This window comes from Pleurodeles waltl, chromosome 7, assembly GCF_031143425.1.
Source record: "Pleurodeles waltl isolate 20211129_DDA chromosome 7, aPleWal1.hap1.20221129, whole genome shotgun sequence".
In the NCBI taxonomy this organism is placed as follows: Eukaryota; Metazoa; Chordata; class Amphibia; order Caudata; family Salamandridae; genus Pleurodeles; species Pleurodeles waltl.
In genome coordinates this window covers 632,222,201-632,235,801 of record NC_090446.1, presented here as the reverse complement: position 1 = coordinate 632,235,801, position 13,601 = coordinate 632,222,201, and the positions used below count along the sequence as shown (strand labels likewise).

Here is a 13,601-nt window from a genome sequence, read left to right as displayed (position 1 = left end):
GGCTGTGGAACACCTTAAATTACACAGTTGAACCACAAATTTTGATGGAGAGACAAAAATTCTACACATCATATCCGTTACCACAAGAACCTTTTAAATCTTATGTAAAATCACTTAGAATTTTGGCATTGCAATGCACATTTGATGGTAGTATTGATTATTATATAAGAAATTAAACTGTGGGTCACATAACACAAAAATCGAAGAAAGAGAATACACCACAGAGTTCTACCTCATGAAATATTGACATTGTCAAAAGTGTGCAAAAGTCTCTTTTTTAAGTCCTGGAATCGACCAAGAGCAAGCATGCTGGTGCAGATATTTGTACAGTCAAGAGCAACTGTTCTGTGAAAAGACAAGGAGAAATGTTTATTGATACAGACAAATTATTAGTAAATGTTCCAGATAAAGGTAAATGTCATTGCTTCTGTTAGAGAATGTTGCCATAATGTAAAAGCAAAGATAATAATCCAATAATCATCATAAATTTGACTAATAACGACTGCAAAAGTTTAAATAGGTCTGAGCACAAATTGATCCATGACACTGACAATGAACCATGTATTCCCCATAAGCATGACATCAGCATTGACAATAAGGTTACCGAAGACCTAGTAGGTTCTAGGTCACTCTATAGAGGTATTTCAGATCACTTTTCTAAAGAAATTGATATGAAAAAATCTAAAAGAACCAAATATTAAGTTTAGTTCACAGCTTGGGAACACTACTGATATTTTGGGTGATTTCATTACTAACATCAGTTGCAAGCATAGACAAACTATCGGAAATGTCTACATTGCCAGAAAATATCAATTTTCGCTAGCAAGGGTTATTTGAGCATGAAGGTTAGTCTGGTACCCTTTGACACGTTTCTGTTGGATGTATCTCCTATTTTAAAAATGTTTGCAGATGTTTTTAGGAAAGAACTTGGTAGTGTTAAATGATTTTGATGTGAAATCAATCTTAAGACTCCAGCACAACCGGGAGGAGCAAGATATGGAATGTTTAGCTATATGTAAGAAAAGAGCAATCTGTATTGCTGAAAGGTATGAGATGAAGAAAAATTGAGTGGGTTGAGTCATCATAATGGGTGTCTCCAATTGTGATAGTTTAGACAAAATAGTTCAACTGAGATTTGTGCTGATTAAAAGTCTGTAGATAAGCAATCTTTTCCCAAAATTCGAAATCTGTTTGCAGACATGGGAAAAGTCAAATATTTCCCGACTTTGAATTTACAAGTGGAATACCATCAAACTGAGTTGGCTCTGAATTTTGCGCCTTGCCTTTTGAATTGATGTCATCCAAATCTGTTGTTTTAAAGTTAATAAATGATCTGTTCAGAAACATGGAAGGTGTTGCCACCAATCAAGATGAAAGGCTTACTTTTCTATTTCTTTAGAAAACACAATAAGAAGTTAGAACATGTGTTGTAAAATTTCCAATCAAAATGGACAAAACTTCAGTTGGACCAATGTAGACTGTAAAGACTTTAATCAAAGAAGCATAATATGTAGAATGCCAAATTTCAAAGAATTATTTCTTGGAATAATTAAGGAAATACTTTTTAACATAATTAGAGACCAACTAGCTTTTTTTTTAGGCCTTTGTAAATATTACTTATGTTTGTTGAAGGATTTTTTATCTTTAACTAAGTGTATAGGTCCAGAATGAGAAAAATCTAAGTTTGACTGGACACACGAGTTGAGCACGGATTTTCTAAAAGTTAGAATCAATACTATTGAAGCATCAGTTTGACACCTTTTGTGGAAGACAGGGAAAGTGTGATCATAGTGGGAATGCCAGAACTGTAGGGTTAGGAGCAGCACCCAACTAAAGAGGAATATAACAAGGCAATACAAAATTGTACCATTTGCTTACAGAGCATTACCATTACAAAGTGGAACAGATGATTTGTTAGTTGAAAGGGAAGTGCTAGGATGCATGAAGGTGTATGAACACCCGAAGACCGCTCTGTAGGGTAGGCAGCTTGGAATTACATGTGTTCATAAACTCTTATTTTTTTCTACTGTTATGAAATAGTACTCAATAACCCACATCTAAATTGATAGGAGTCTTGTTCATATAGTCTTAGCTTAATTTGTATATTGCCTTCTTGAAGGGTAAAGAGAGCTGTAGGACTGACTGCTTCATCAGATTACTTGCTCTGAATTTCAGTGAAGAATAGGGTCATATTGGTGAGGACTGTGTTGTGGTGATGGTAACTAATGTTTGGCATTTGGTTCAAGAACAACCTACTGGAAATGACTGGAAATTAATTATGCTGGAAGAAAATATATTATAGAAAGTGGCATGGGTAAATGTTATCTGCTCATCATCAAGTGTTTTGGAAATTTAATGATGGGTTCTTATTTACTATTTTTGTTATTTTTGAAGGCTGTTAGTATCTCTTGAGAAAATTAGAATTAACATATTCAAATGTCTGATAAAGGACATTTGGGGGAGACAGCCAATAAGAAAGTGGTTAGATCAACACATTGGTGGCCATGTATGGAAGATTAACAGTTGTTAAAGTTTTGTGTAGAAATTCTGACAAACGTTTAAAGATTCACAATGGTCCTTTGATTCTTATGTCATTTCCAGAAGCGCCTAGGCAACATTTAGGAATAGCTGTTTTAGGTTAATTTCACCAACTTAAATACGATGTGAAAAACATGAAGTCTTAGCTCACCATTACTCAAAGTGGAAGTATTGGAGGTTTATAAGATAACCTACTACTGACAGTGTTTTGGAGTTTCTTGAGGAGTGTTTTAGTGAACTGGTTTGCATTCGCTGCCATTTTCTATCACCACTAAAATGGTGTGCAGTTTATATCAATTAAGATAAAAGACGTTCTCCAGCAAAGTGATATTATTCACAAGCATATAGCTCTCACTGTTTGTAGTTGTAATGGCTGGTTGGCAACATCAAATAGAATATTTTGTGAGCGTGTACAAACTGCTTTGCCTGCCAGATTAAATGTTTGACAGTTCAATCAATAGGATATGTGATCATGTCATCACTAAAGGTGGGTGAAGAATTAGGCTCTGCCAGCAGAGTCTGTGGAGATTTTTCCCTCACGCGGCTTGCCCATGTTAAGTTGGTGTGCGAGAGAAATCGTTAAGTTGGCAAGAGCAAGCATGATTTCTGAATGTGGGCTGTTCTGGTTGGTTGCTACCGCTCACGTTGAGAAAGCTGCGTTGAGGAAGCTGTCGCTCAAGTAGAAAATATAGTTGAGAGGCAGACAGAATTTAGCACCTGCTGGTGCTTCGCGTGATACTGTTCGATGTAATTTCACATGGCAGGAGAATCACCTGGTGCTGAAAATTAGCATTTATAAGCGTGACTTACCCACACTCCGTCACTCACAGAACTTTGGTAGCCAGCAGAGATTTTCAGCATTTTGCAGAGTTCCAGGAAGCAGAACTTCATGAACTCCACCCCGGCCTAGTCATCACACACCCCACCACTGGTATTTCTCCTTTTGAAATATTATGAAATTGTGTTTCTCTTTATGAGTTCATCTGTTTTATTTGGGGGAATTGTAGAAGGAAACTCAGATTTTTAAGACATTTCTGTTTCTATAATAATGTTAATACTCATGAGTCATGCTCACTCAGGCTAGTTCAAGAAAAGTTGTTGACCCAAAGCATTTATATGACTTTGCATCATTATTTATGACCTATGCTTGTGAAAATTGTTTTTCATAAGTTTCGACTAGCTCTGAAACGAAAATGTGTAGTTCTTACTTGTGTTATATATTGTTTCTATTGGATGTTCCTTACCTGTCTCTAATAAACCTGGGTGTTTATGTTTCTATTTGTTCCTAGCACATTCCCTTGCTAGTCTTATGTTTGTATCCCGTGATTGTGATACATTTCTTGCATGTGAGTGTTTAGTGTCAGTTACAGAGTCGCCAAAGACTGGTTGGAGAGTCAGCTGTGATACTGGTTGCTGACTTGCTCTAAATAAAGACCCAGTTATAACGTATTCAGTCTCAGAAGTAGCCTTCATAAGGGTTTTATGCCAACCGCTATATGTCAACATTTTGGATTGCTGCAAATCTCAAAGAGAGGGCGGGATTAAAAAAGAATTAAAAAAAAAAAGTACCTGTTCCTGTCGCCACTGCCTGCAGCGTCGCTTCTCTGCTCTTCTTCTGGTGTCCCAGCATTCACTGGAACATCAGCACAGGCTTCCCAGCAATAAAGCACTGCTCTCATTCTGAACCTAGTATCGATCCTGGTGCTGCTCTCATGCTCACCCTAGCATGACAGCAGCACTAGGATCGGTCTGAGTGGCTTGTTCTGCTGCTCAGACAGTGCACAGGAGCCTGTGCAGTTTCTCCAACCTGGCTGTGTAACACAGCCAGGTTGGAGAAACCTAAGTGTGCATGTGTGTTTGGCTGGCCTGACACAGCTGGCCAAACACACATGTGCACTTAGAAGTGCACAAACTCCACTCCACCTCCCCTCTGCCCCCTTCAATGGCCCAGGCCTGCCCTCCCCTTTACATGATCCTGGCTGGGCCAGGAGCTGAAAAATAAAACAATAATAACATATTGTTTCATTTTTCTGCTCCTGGCTTAGCCAGGGGGTGACACTCCTTTACCTTTGTGAAAGAGCCACCTCTGGTTGTCGTTATTGCACCATCACAATAGTAAGCCTTATAATGGGATGTAATGCACTATTAACGTGTTTTCCCTCCAACTGAATTGTGTAACTTGGCATGCGTGGGGTTTCTGCATAAGAGTTGATCTATTTATCACTTTCCAAGCTATAATACGGATTTATGAGCAAGTGCCCATTTGTGCCAGATATGGGAATTGTGTGCCATTCGCGATGAGGCTTTAGATGTTGTATGAACATTTTCCAGTCTTATACCTAGTTCTATATGGGAAGTTGTGGGGTGTTTTTCAATGTCCTGCACTAATCATGTATTTATTCATAAAACATTGAGACAGGCAGATGCAATGATTTCAGTTTTAAACACCTAAGGCTAATAAAATAGCCGACCAGGATAGGTGAAAGGAGAGGAAGAAAGCAGGGATGGAAAGTAAAGTCAGAAAACCAGAACAGGTCAGATCTAGAAGCTTATCTTTAATTGAGGTCAAATGTCTATATTCAAAACATTCCTTAAAGAAAAGTGTTTCTCACTTCCTCTTTAAGACGTTGGCTCTGATTTGAGTCTAATGTCTGCTGGCGGGAAGTTTCCAGGTGGTGCTCCATTGTATCCGCATGTGTGTCCTTTTTTGTCTACTACAAGTACTTTTGCCATGCTACTGTGTTCAGATCTCAGGAGTCTTGTAGGTTTATGGGGAGGCAGTTAAGGGGGGGGGGGGGGGGTGGTACTAACTCTTAAAGACAAAGAACTCAGAATTGACAAAATGCCCTGTAAAAAATAGGCTTTTTAGACTATGTTGTGTGCTTCATGGGGAGCCAATGGTTTTCATTTAGGTAGGATGATTTCTACTTGCATATTGGATTAATCCAATCTGGAAATAGTAATGGATCTTATAGAGCATTATCTCTGTTCTGATTGTACCGATTTGACAATTTATTTAATGAGGAAATGTATGACTGGTCTATTGAGTGGAGAGAGGTTGAAGGAAAATTACGTCCGTGGTTTTGACTTAATCCTAGCCACCAGACTCCACTTTTTCATTCCAACGTGCTGCAAGTAACAACAGTTGTTCTGAAAGAATGGAAATCTTCTTTGGCCTGTTTGGGATTTAAACCTGTGGCCTCCAGATCATAGATGAGATCAGCAGGGAGTGCTTAGCTATCTGAGTCTTCCTGTTATCTGTGAAGGTCTGGTTTGGAGGGCTTATGCACAGTTTTTTGTGCGAAGATCTGGAAGGACGGTCTGAGACATTTGTACTAGGCCATCACAAGTGAAGAGTAGCCGGGGCTCTTTTTATCAGGGCGTTGCACTTAATGCACTCCCTGTACTCAAGGCACAACATCTTTATACAAAATGAAAAGCAGACCTGACCTCTTCCTTTATGACGTACCTAATGCAGAAGAACAACTTGTTGACTCCAAATAGTGTCTGTTGGCATACTTGTTTCCTTGTCTGTTTGTTGCAACGTGGATGGGAAACCAAATAAGACTTCCACAAAAGGCATGGCTCATGGCCCCACAAAAGTTTCTGACATTCCCGCCTGGTAGGATTGTCTGAAGAACTGCTGGTTGCCACGCTGTTCCAAATATCCTGATAGGTTAAAGTATGCACCTAATGTTATCATTTAGGGAGACTCACAATTGGACAAAAGTAATATTTTGATGGTCCAGTGGTGTTGCCGTCAGTGGTGCTGCAGCAGGTCTATGATACTATTAATAGTATCATAGACATGCGGTATTAAAAGTATTTATCTAATCGACACACATTTGTAAATGTAAAAGTGTTTAGAGTTGGTTTTCTTACTTTCAACACAGGTTGTTCTATCTGCATTAGTGAGATAGATCTTACTTTATATTAAATGTTTGGAAAGCTAAAGTATTTTACTATACTGAATTTGTTTGGCAAGCTGCCTGAAATAAATAAAACTTTCCTTTCCAGAAACTTTTTTAGTTGCCATATCCGTCAGAAAAACGTGTTTAGATGAATGAAAATTGCTGTATTATATTAAAAAGAGGATTACTCTGCCTAAAAGCCATGACTGGGTTACACGGATAACGATTTTGGTGGTAGGTTCGACAAGTCATAAACTGTACTGCACTGGAAAAACGTAAATGCTGTATCTCTAAAACATCATGAATTTGTGGACACAATCATAGGACTAATAAAAGACGTACGAAGGAATAAGGCATGTTCTCATTAAGCGGCAAAATGTTTTCTCTCCTCCATCTTTGTAAGTCCTGGTTAGTTCCAGTTCGTACAAAATGCCATCATGCACTCTTTGTGGTGGAAGAGGGTCCACTATCGGGGAGCTCTCATTTTTTAGGCATCAATAGACATCTTGTAGTGGGCATGGTAGCCTACATTGTTACTGAAAACATAAAGTAGATCTTTCACCAACTAAGTAGTTCACAAATAAACCAGGGTGAACCTACTGCCCATAGGCATAGGGTGCCAGGACATTGCTTGTCTCCAGAACCTAGCTTTCTGTAGGCCACATTCATAGTTACCTCACACAGTCTATGGGCGATGCACTGCAAAGTTCTCATGGCTAAGTGCTTTCAGTCTCACAATGATCCTACTCTTAAGGGTTAACATGCAGGTATGCATTCGCCAGCCAGACTTAGGGCATGATTACAAGCCAGGTAAAATGCAATTACCACAGGCTTGTATGCTTCCATGTTGCTCCATCTTACTAATTGTTAGGTTTTTATCATGTCCAGATTAATCGGTGTGGACGAAACCTGGAATGATTTCCTCACAGAGCTTCCGGTCGTCAAAACAGTATGAGACTTTGGCTGCTGCCAAAAATTACATTTGCCCTTCCTTCTCCTACTTTCCCAAACTTTCCCTCGCCCTCTCCCTTGTGCTGGCCCCGATACACATTGCTGATAGCAGGCAATGGTATGCAGTAAAACCACATGCAATAGGGGGGGGGGGGGGTTCCCTGTGGTTTTACGACTGGAAATATCATCCACCCCCCTCATACACATATTCTAGGGGGTTTCGCTTGTAATTGCAATGTAAGAGGGCAATATTCCCACACAGAAATGGCAAAACTGTATGCCATTTTACCATGTTCTAAAATCCCCCACTTCCGTGCAACTCGTAACTAGGGCCTTACTATGGTGTGTGAATTCTTAAAGATGTGACACCCAATGTTCTGAGTGAAGATCTGAAGTGATGGTATTGTAGTAAGTGGGAGTTTTGTAGTTTTTCCATTTAAAGTTAGCCAGAGACATGTTACTATTGTAAAAAAGTTCAGCTAAAAGGGTTACTTAACAGTAGGTCTCTTGATAATAGTTCGGATTGAAAAATAAATGTATGAATAAAAAGGGGTCCCTTCCTTCGGGCCAAAGAAAACCAGCACAACTAAAAATAGAGGAACCACAAACAAAAGCACGGAGGGCAGTGAACTAAACCTGGCAGGGAACCAAAATACAGAAATTAAATGCATTCTTTAGGGATGACTGCTCTATTAATAAACCATGTAACCGTAAATATATATATATATATATATATATATATATATATATATATATATATAAATATATATATATATATATATATAGCTCAAAAAAGAGAGTCACAGAAAAGGATGTGTACATTTTAATTAAACCTCATCAAGCACAAGAATATCCTTGTCAGAAACACGATTTATTTAAGAGTTGGTGTGTTGCCCATTACAGTTCAGATTTCGTGTTAGGTCTAACTGTTGAGCTGCGTGTAGTTTGCACCGAGAAATGTTTGGATTGATTCCCTGTACAGACCTGTAGCCATCTTCCGGTATTTCTTGTGGAATCGGTGAGCGCTTTCCTCGCTGCCATGCCGCCAAATCCACAGGGTCAACTCTTGGCTGCACCGAGACGGCTCTGGGGACGCGAACTAGGCTGAGTTGTGTTTGAGAAGGTTGTGAACCCAAAGCAGAGTTCGGCAGTAGCCATTGTGCTCGTGGCCGCCCGTAGAAAGGGCCTGTATGTGTGGATTATTTTAAGTAAAATCTTTCTCAAATGTGTTTTTGTATATATACATAAAAAGAGGCAACTAGAGACGTGGAGATAATCAGACGTAGTGAGGCAATGAATGACATTGAGATAGTCTGCAGTTTCGCCCTGAAATACACAGTCTCAGGGTCCTGTAAAACTACAGCACCCACCTCTTAAACAAGCATTTGCAATGCAAGGGGTCTCGCATTTTCTCAAGTTAGAGCTATTAGCGTTGTGAACTCCTAACTGGACGTTTCTTGTCACATAAATTGAAAATGAAAAGTAAAACAGTTGACATAAGCGAGCCATTTCAAATCACTATGGCTACCATGAGTGTGAGCGCGAAGGAGAGACACAAAAATAAAAAGATCACTCACAGGCAAACGTATTGGAATTCGATCGAGCATATATCCATGTAACAGGGTCAGTGTCAAAGGCGGTAACAAAACTGCGCCAAGGAGGGACAAGTGTAAAACATTGACCAATGATAACAAAGGATTTTTGAAAGGCAAGTCCACAAACGAGAGAAAGTGATGGGCGTGCGATGGGCATGGTTAAAAGCACACAAGAATTACAACAGGTCAAAGCGCTTGCACGTTCGACCTATAAAGGAGCTTGCTTCTGAGATTACCGACTGTGTAATCTGACGTTAACTGAAGGTTGCTTTCACTTCTTGTTTGTTCCCTCCAGTCTTTACAGAGAATATGTTGTTGTTCCATGCCTTGAGGTTGATATGGCTTCCACCTAGAATGTTGATGAGAATCATGTTAGTGCAAAATGTGGGAGCTTGCATGCTTACAGGTATTGCGTGTTTGGAGATTGCATCTAAGGGAATGAATGAAGAATGAATAAAGACACAGAAGGCTATCACCACCTTGGTGGAGGTCTCTTGGAGTTGGTCCTGTAGTAAAGTCTAGAACAAAAACGTTTCCACCCACTAAAACTGTAGTAAATATGCAGTCGCAGAGCTGTCAAGGGAGGATGCTCCACACCACAGTTCTGCTACTAAGATAGGTGTGCCTCCTTAGCTTTGAGTTTGTATTTGGGAGCAATCAGTAACACATGATCTTTACTTAGCAGAATCCACATTGGAACATTTGGCCTGACTCTAATGTTCATTGTGAGGGGGGCAGATTGATGGAAACATTCTGTACCTCCAGTGGGACAATTGAAACCTTATCCTGTATGAGGAAACAAAGCAGGGGTCCTGCAACAACCCTGCTAGCCTTTCCAAGCAATGGCTTGTTGCGATACTGCTACATTTCTGGACAAGTCACTGATCTCGGCATGCAGAGCTAGCCTTTGCTGGGAAAGCCACCGGGGAAAAATAAATTAGACAGCCTGGCCATTTATGAATAAATTGAGACAGCAGTCAGCACCTTTTGTGGTCACCATTTGAGCACTGACTGGCCTCCGAACACAGACAAAGCATTGCTATGCCTATGCCTCAGAGGATGTGAAGAAAAAGGCAATCTTACAATACTATGCATGCAGTGCAATAAATTACATAGACAACTCTTTTGTGGATAAAACTGTGTGGCAAATTTATGAATTACTTGGGTTGGGTTAGTTTACACAAAATCAGGGTGTTGAAGGTGAGTTCACAAAACAGGTGACATGCATCCTGAGAGCTGGAGCTGACGGTTGGTGCCCTCAACATCAATACACTTAAATTATTTGCTGCTCATTCACTTAAAATCAGTTGAAAGCCTATTTTTAGGTCTCTCCTGAACACACATGCTTGCGTGCTGTGATTGGGAAATCTTTTGGTAGGAAAAAAAAATCTTACAAGTTCCTTGGAGCCCACCCATTTACTTACCTGAACTTGCTATTTCTTTACACCCGTGTCACTTTAATTAACGTGCTTCTGATTGGCCAACATGTCATCTGCTTTCACTTCCTGCACTGTTTTGCTGCTCATGCCGTGGTGTGTATTATGGCTGAAGTACAGCGTCCTGTCAGTGGCTACTGGCCAGTGTCCTTCCTCTGGCTACCACTCTGAAGGTACTTTTTTATTTGCATTTCCAATTCGGCACTGCATACAAGCACATATGCCTGCCGTCTTCACTCCTGCATGCCATCTTCTCTCCTCGCTGCATGCAGGCTTCTGCCTTCTCTCTTCGTAGCTGTCCCTCCTCCGCCTCGATGCCTGCTGCTGTTTGTTGTCACCTAACCTCGTCAACCCTTTGGCTTATTTTGAAATTTTTTCACGGGGGACAGTCTGTGCCTAATTTCCTCACTGACCGTGCATAGAAGCACAGCCTGCCCCCACAGCTTGCGCTCACTTCAGAGAGCCTTGTCGGGCATCCATAACTGAGGTGGGCATGTGTATAAGCTTTCCTTTGGTGCTGTGCCACATCTCGTGTCCATATCAGCCTAAGTGTGAATGAAACACTACGTTTTCCAGGTAATACCTAAGTAACTGTTACCGTTCGAGTCACCATGTCGCTTTTATGTGAAGGGACTTCCGCTGCAAAAAAATGATTTCATGAAAGCACGCTGTTGAAATGTTCCAATGTAAAATTAATGTTTGTCATAATATTTATAGCTCCCACACCTTCAATTAGTTTAGCTTGTGTTTGAACAAAACTGTGAATGGATGAATAAGTAGGCAGCAGGCTGAAAGACTGTGTGTGAGTTTGGTTCAGCAAATGATCTCCTTCTACTCTAAGCAAATTTACCCTCACCTACTGCCTATTTCTCCTGAAAAGTCACCGCCATTTGACAAGGCCATGAACAGCCTGGTAAAGTGTGACGCTTTTGTATCAACCTGGTTAGTATTAGTTGCTTCCAACCCAGGCTTTTGCACATGCACTCTACCAAAGAACTAACCGCTTATTGTTGCATTCGTTATCCCACCTCCTTTGCAGTGTTTTGGATCAGCGAGGTATAGTGATTCTATGTAACGAGTGAGAAGTAGCCCAGTCTACGCATGGCCCCAACCAATCTGTCTTAGAGACAAGTCTCGTAAACAGCTGCGCACTTCACCTAGTAGACTCGACCTTTCACCATTAGGGGGTTGATAAACTGGCTACCCCTGAGCTGGGTAAGAATGTCTGTTCTTCCAAGCACCTAAAGCAACTCCATCTGCGGTGTGGGCTCAGTAAATAGTTATTAAAGAATCAATGTCCAAGTAGTATGTGTGCGCGTTAGGCAAATAATTATTGAATCAATGTACACGAAGTATGTGCAAGTATTCCTTGCACATACAAGGCTCGCATCAAAGTAAGAATATTAATCAAACATGATGCCTTGGTTCATTGGAAAAAAAAGATGGCCGGCGCTGCTTTGGAATGCATAATGGGAATGCATTCTAACTGTGCGTTCTAAAGGAGCGTCAGCCATTTTATGTACTGATATTCTGCAAGCACTGCCAGCAGAGGCAATTCAGCCTCACCATAGATTTCCTATGTTCCTACAAAAGGGGTTCTGTCAGGGACTGTTCTGGAGTTGCACCATCATTCACAGGCAGAGTGTAGCCTTTCCTGCTCCTTTGTTTGTCCTGCATTGCCTGAGAGCTACAGCTTTTCACAGTAATAAAGATACTGGTCATTTTAAGTGAGGTCTGTGCAATTACCAGAGCCAAGACAAAAACTTCGCATCCCAAGACACAAGAGACCTATGGTGGGAACTCCTTCATTTAGTTGGGATCTGCAACAGAATTTTGTTAGTATCTGTTCAGGTTATCTGCAGAAAGTGCACCACCTATTGACTTTTTCAATGCTTTTTAGCCATTTTGCTGTGCAGCACAGCATAAAGTTGAAAAAAATGCTATGACTCCTCCTGTGTTGACCACGTCACAGTGCTTTTTTTAAAGCCATGTTATTCAGCAGCCGGCACTGCTGTGAAACATGTCTTTAACAAATTGACAAAACTAATAGATGTTGCATAGGCAAAACCTATTGGCTTTGCCAATTCTTGTTTTTTTGGTCCATCATCTGTTGTTTTTGCATTTGTTGCCCCACATGGGAAGGGTATGCACAGACGTGGGTACCACGCTTGCTATGCCACCAGATTCAAGCTAGCCTGGCTGATGAACGGTGATACCCTGAAACCGGTCCCAGGATGCTTGTTTCTGGTCTAGGGAGGACTGTTCCCATGGGGAACAGGGTCAAGATTGATTTGCATATGGATAGGTCCAAACTGGAATAGCATGGCAAGCAAAAAAACAGATGGATTCAACCCAGATCTGCGACTGGGGGTGAATGTTTGATTTGCTCTGCATTCTTTGCATCATCTGCTTTTTTTGCATGTTTTTTTGTGTCAGGCTCCCGCAGGTCAGAGTAATACCAAAGTCAGTCTCCTCCATTGCTCAGTAGTTAAGCTGTCCTTTGAGGAATTATGACTCCCGGTGATCTGTGGAATTACCTCTCTCTTTAACGCCGCCTTGCAACACTGAAAAAAACAACACAACTTTTTTCTTTTTCTTTTTAGAGTGTATGGGTGTGGAAGACTGGCCACAAGAGGTCCTGCCCTACCTGTTGACATCTTGAAAGACACCTGCAAACTCACCTCCTACACTCCTGACTCTGTGTGGCAATAAACAGAGGGGAGCCGTCTGTACCTACAGTAACCCTTTTGGACACACTGCCCATCATATCTAGCAGGGGGAAAATAATAAGATCCTGGCCTCTCTATGTTGATGGTGGAGGCAACATGGGGGCATTGTTGGCGGCAGTGGAGTCAAATGGACACAGGTGCCTGAAGCCTGTAAAAACATTAAGCAGTTTAATGTGAATGGCTGAAGCCACGCCTTCAGACTGCCGTTTCATGTCCTTTAAGCAGACACTGTGATTATTGGTGACATGGGCATGGTCTCTGCTTACTCATGCCAAAGGCCAGCCCTGTCTGCACGAGCAGATTTCACACCACCAACCCGCACTTCACTTTGGCTAAAACCCTAGGTTGATACTCACCTCTCAGGTCCAAATATTGCCGCAGGTGTCTCTGGAGCTGAGAGCTGCTACAAGTGCGCTGATAGACACAAATGAACCGCGCGTC

At 41.0% G+C, this 13,601-nt stretch overlaps 1 protein-coding gene across 4 annotated transcripts in view; it reads left to right on the top strand.

Annotated features, from left to right (window-relative positions):
- HTR4 (5-hydroxytryptamine receptor 4) overlaps positions 1 to 13,601 on the top strand; it is a 1,500,331-nt gene that overhangs the window by 940,225 nt on the left and 546,505 nt on the right. The window contains exon 7 of one of the 4 annotated variants that reach the window (XM_069244599.1): positions 13,035 to 13,258. The exons of the other annotated variants lie outside the window; for them this stretch is intronic. Within the exon in view, the coding sequence (XP_069100700.1) occupies positions 13,035 to 13,143 (109 nt within the window). The 3' untranslated portion in view covers positions 13,144 to 13,258. Of the gene's footprint in view, positions 1 to 13,034; positions 13,259 to 13,601 lie in introns of those variants that run through there. 4 annotated transcript variants of the gene reach the window in all.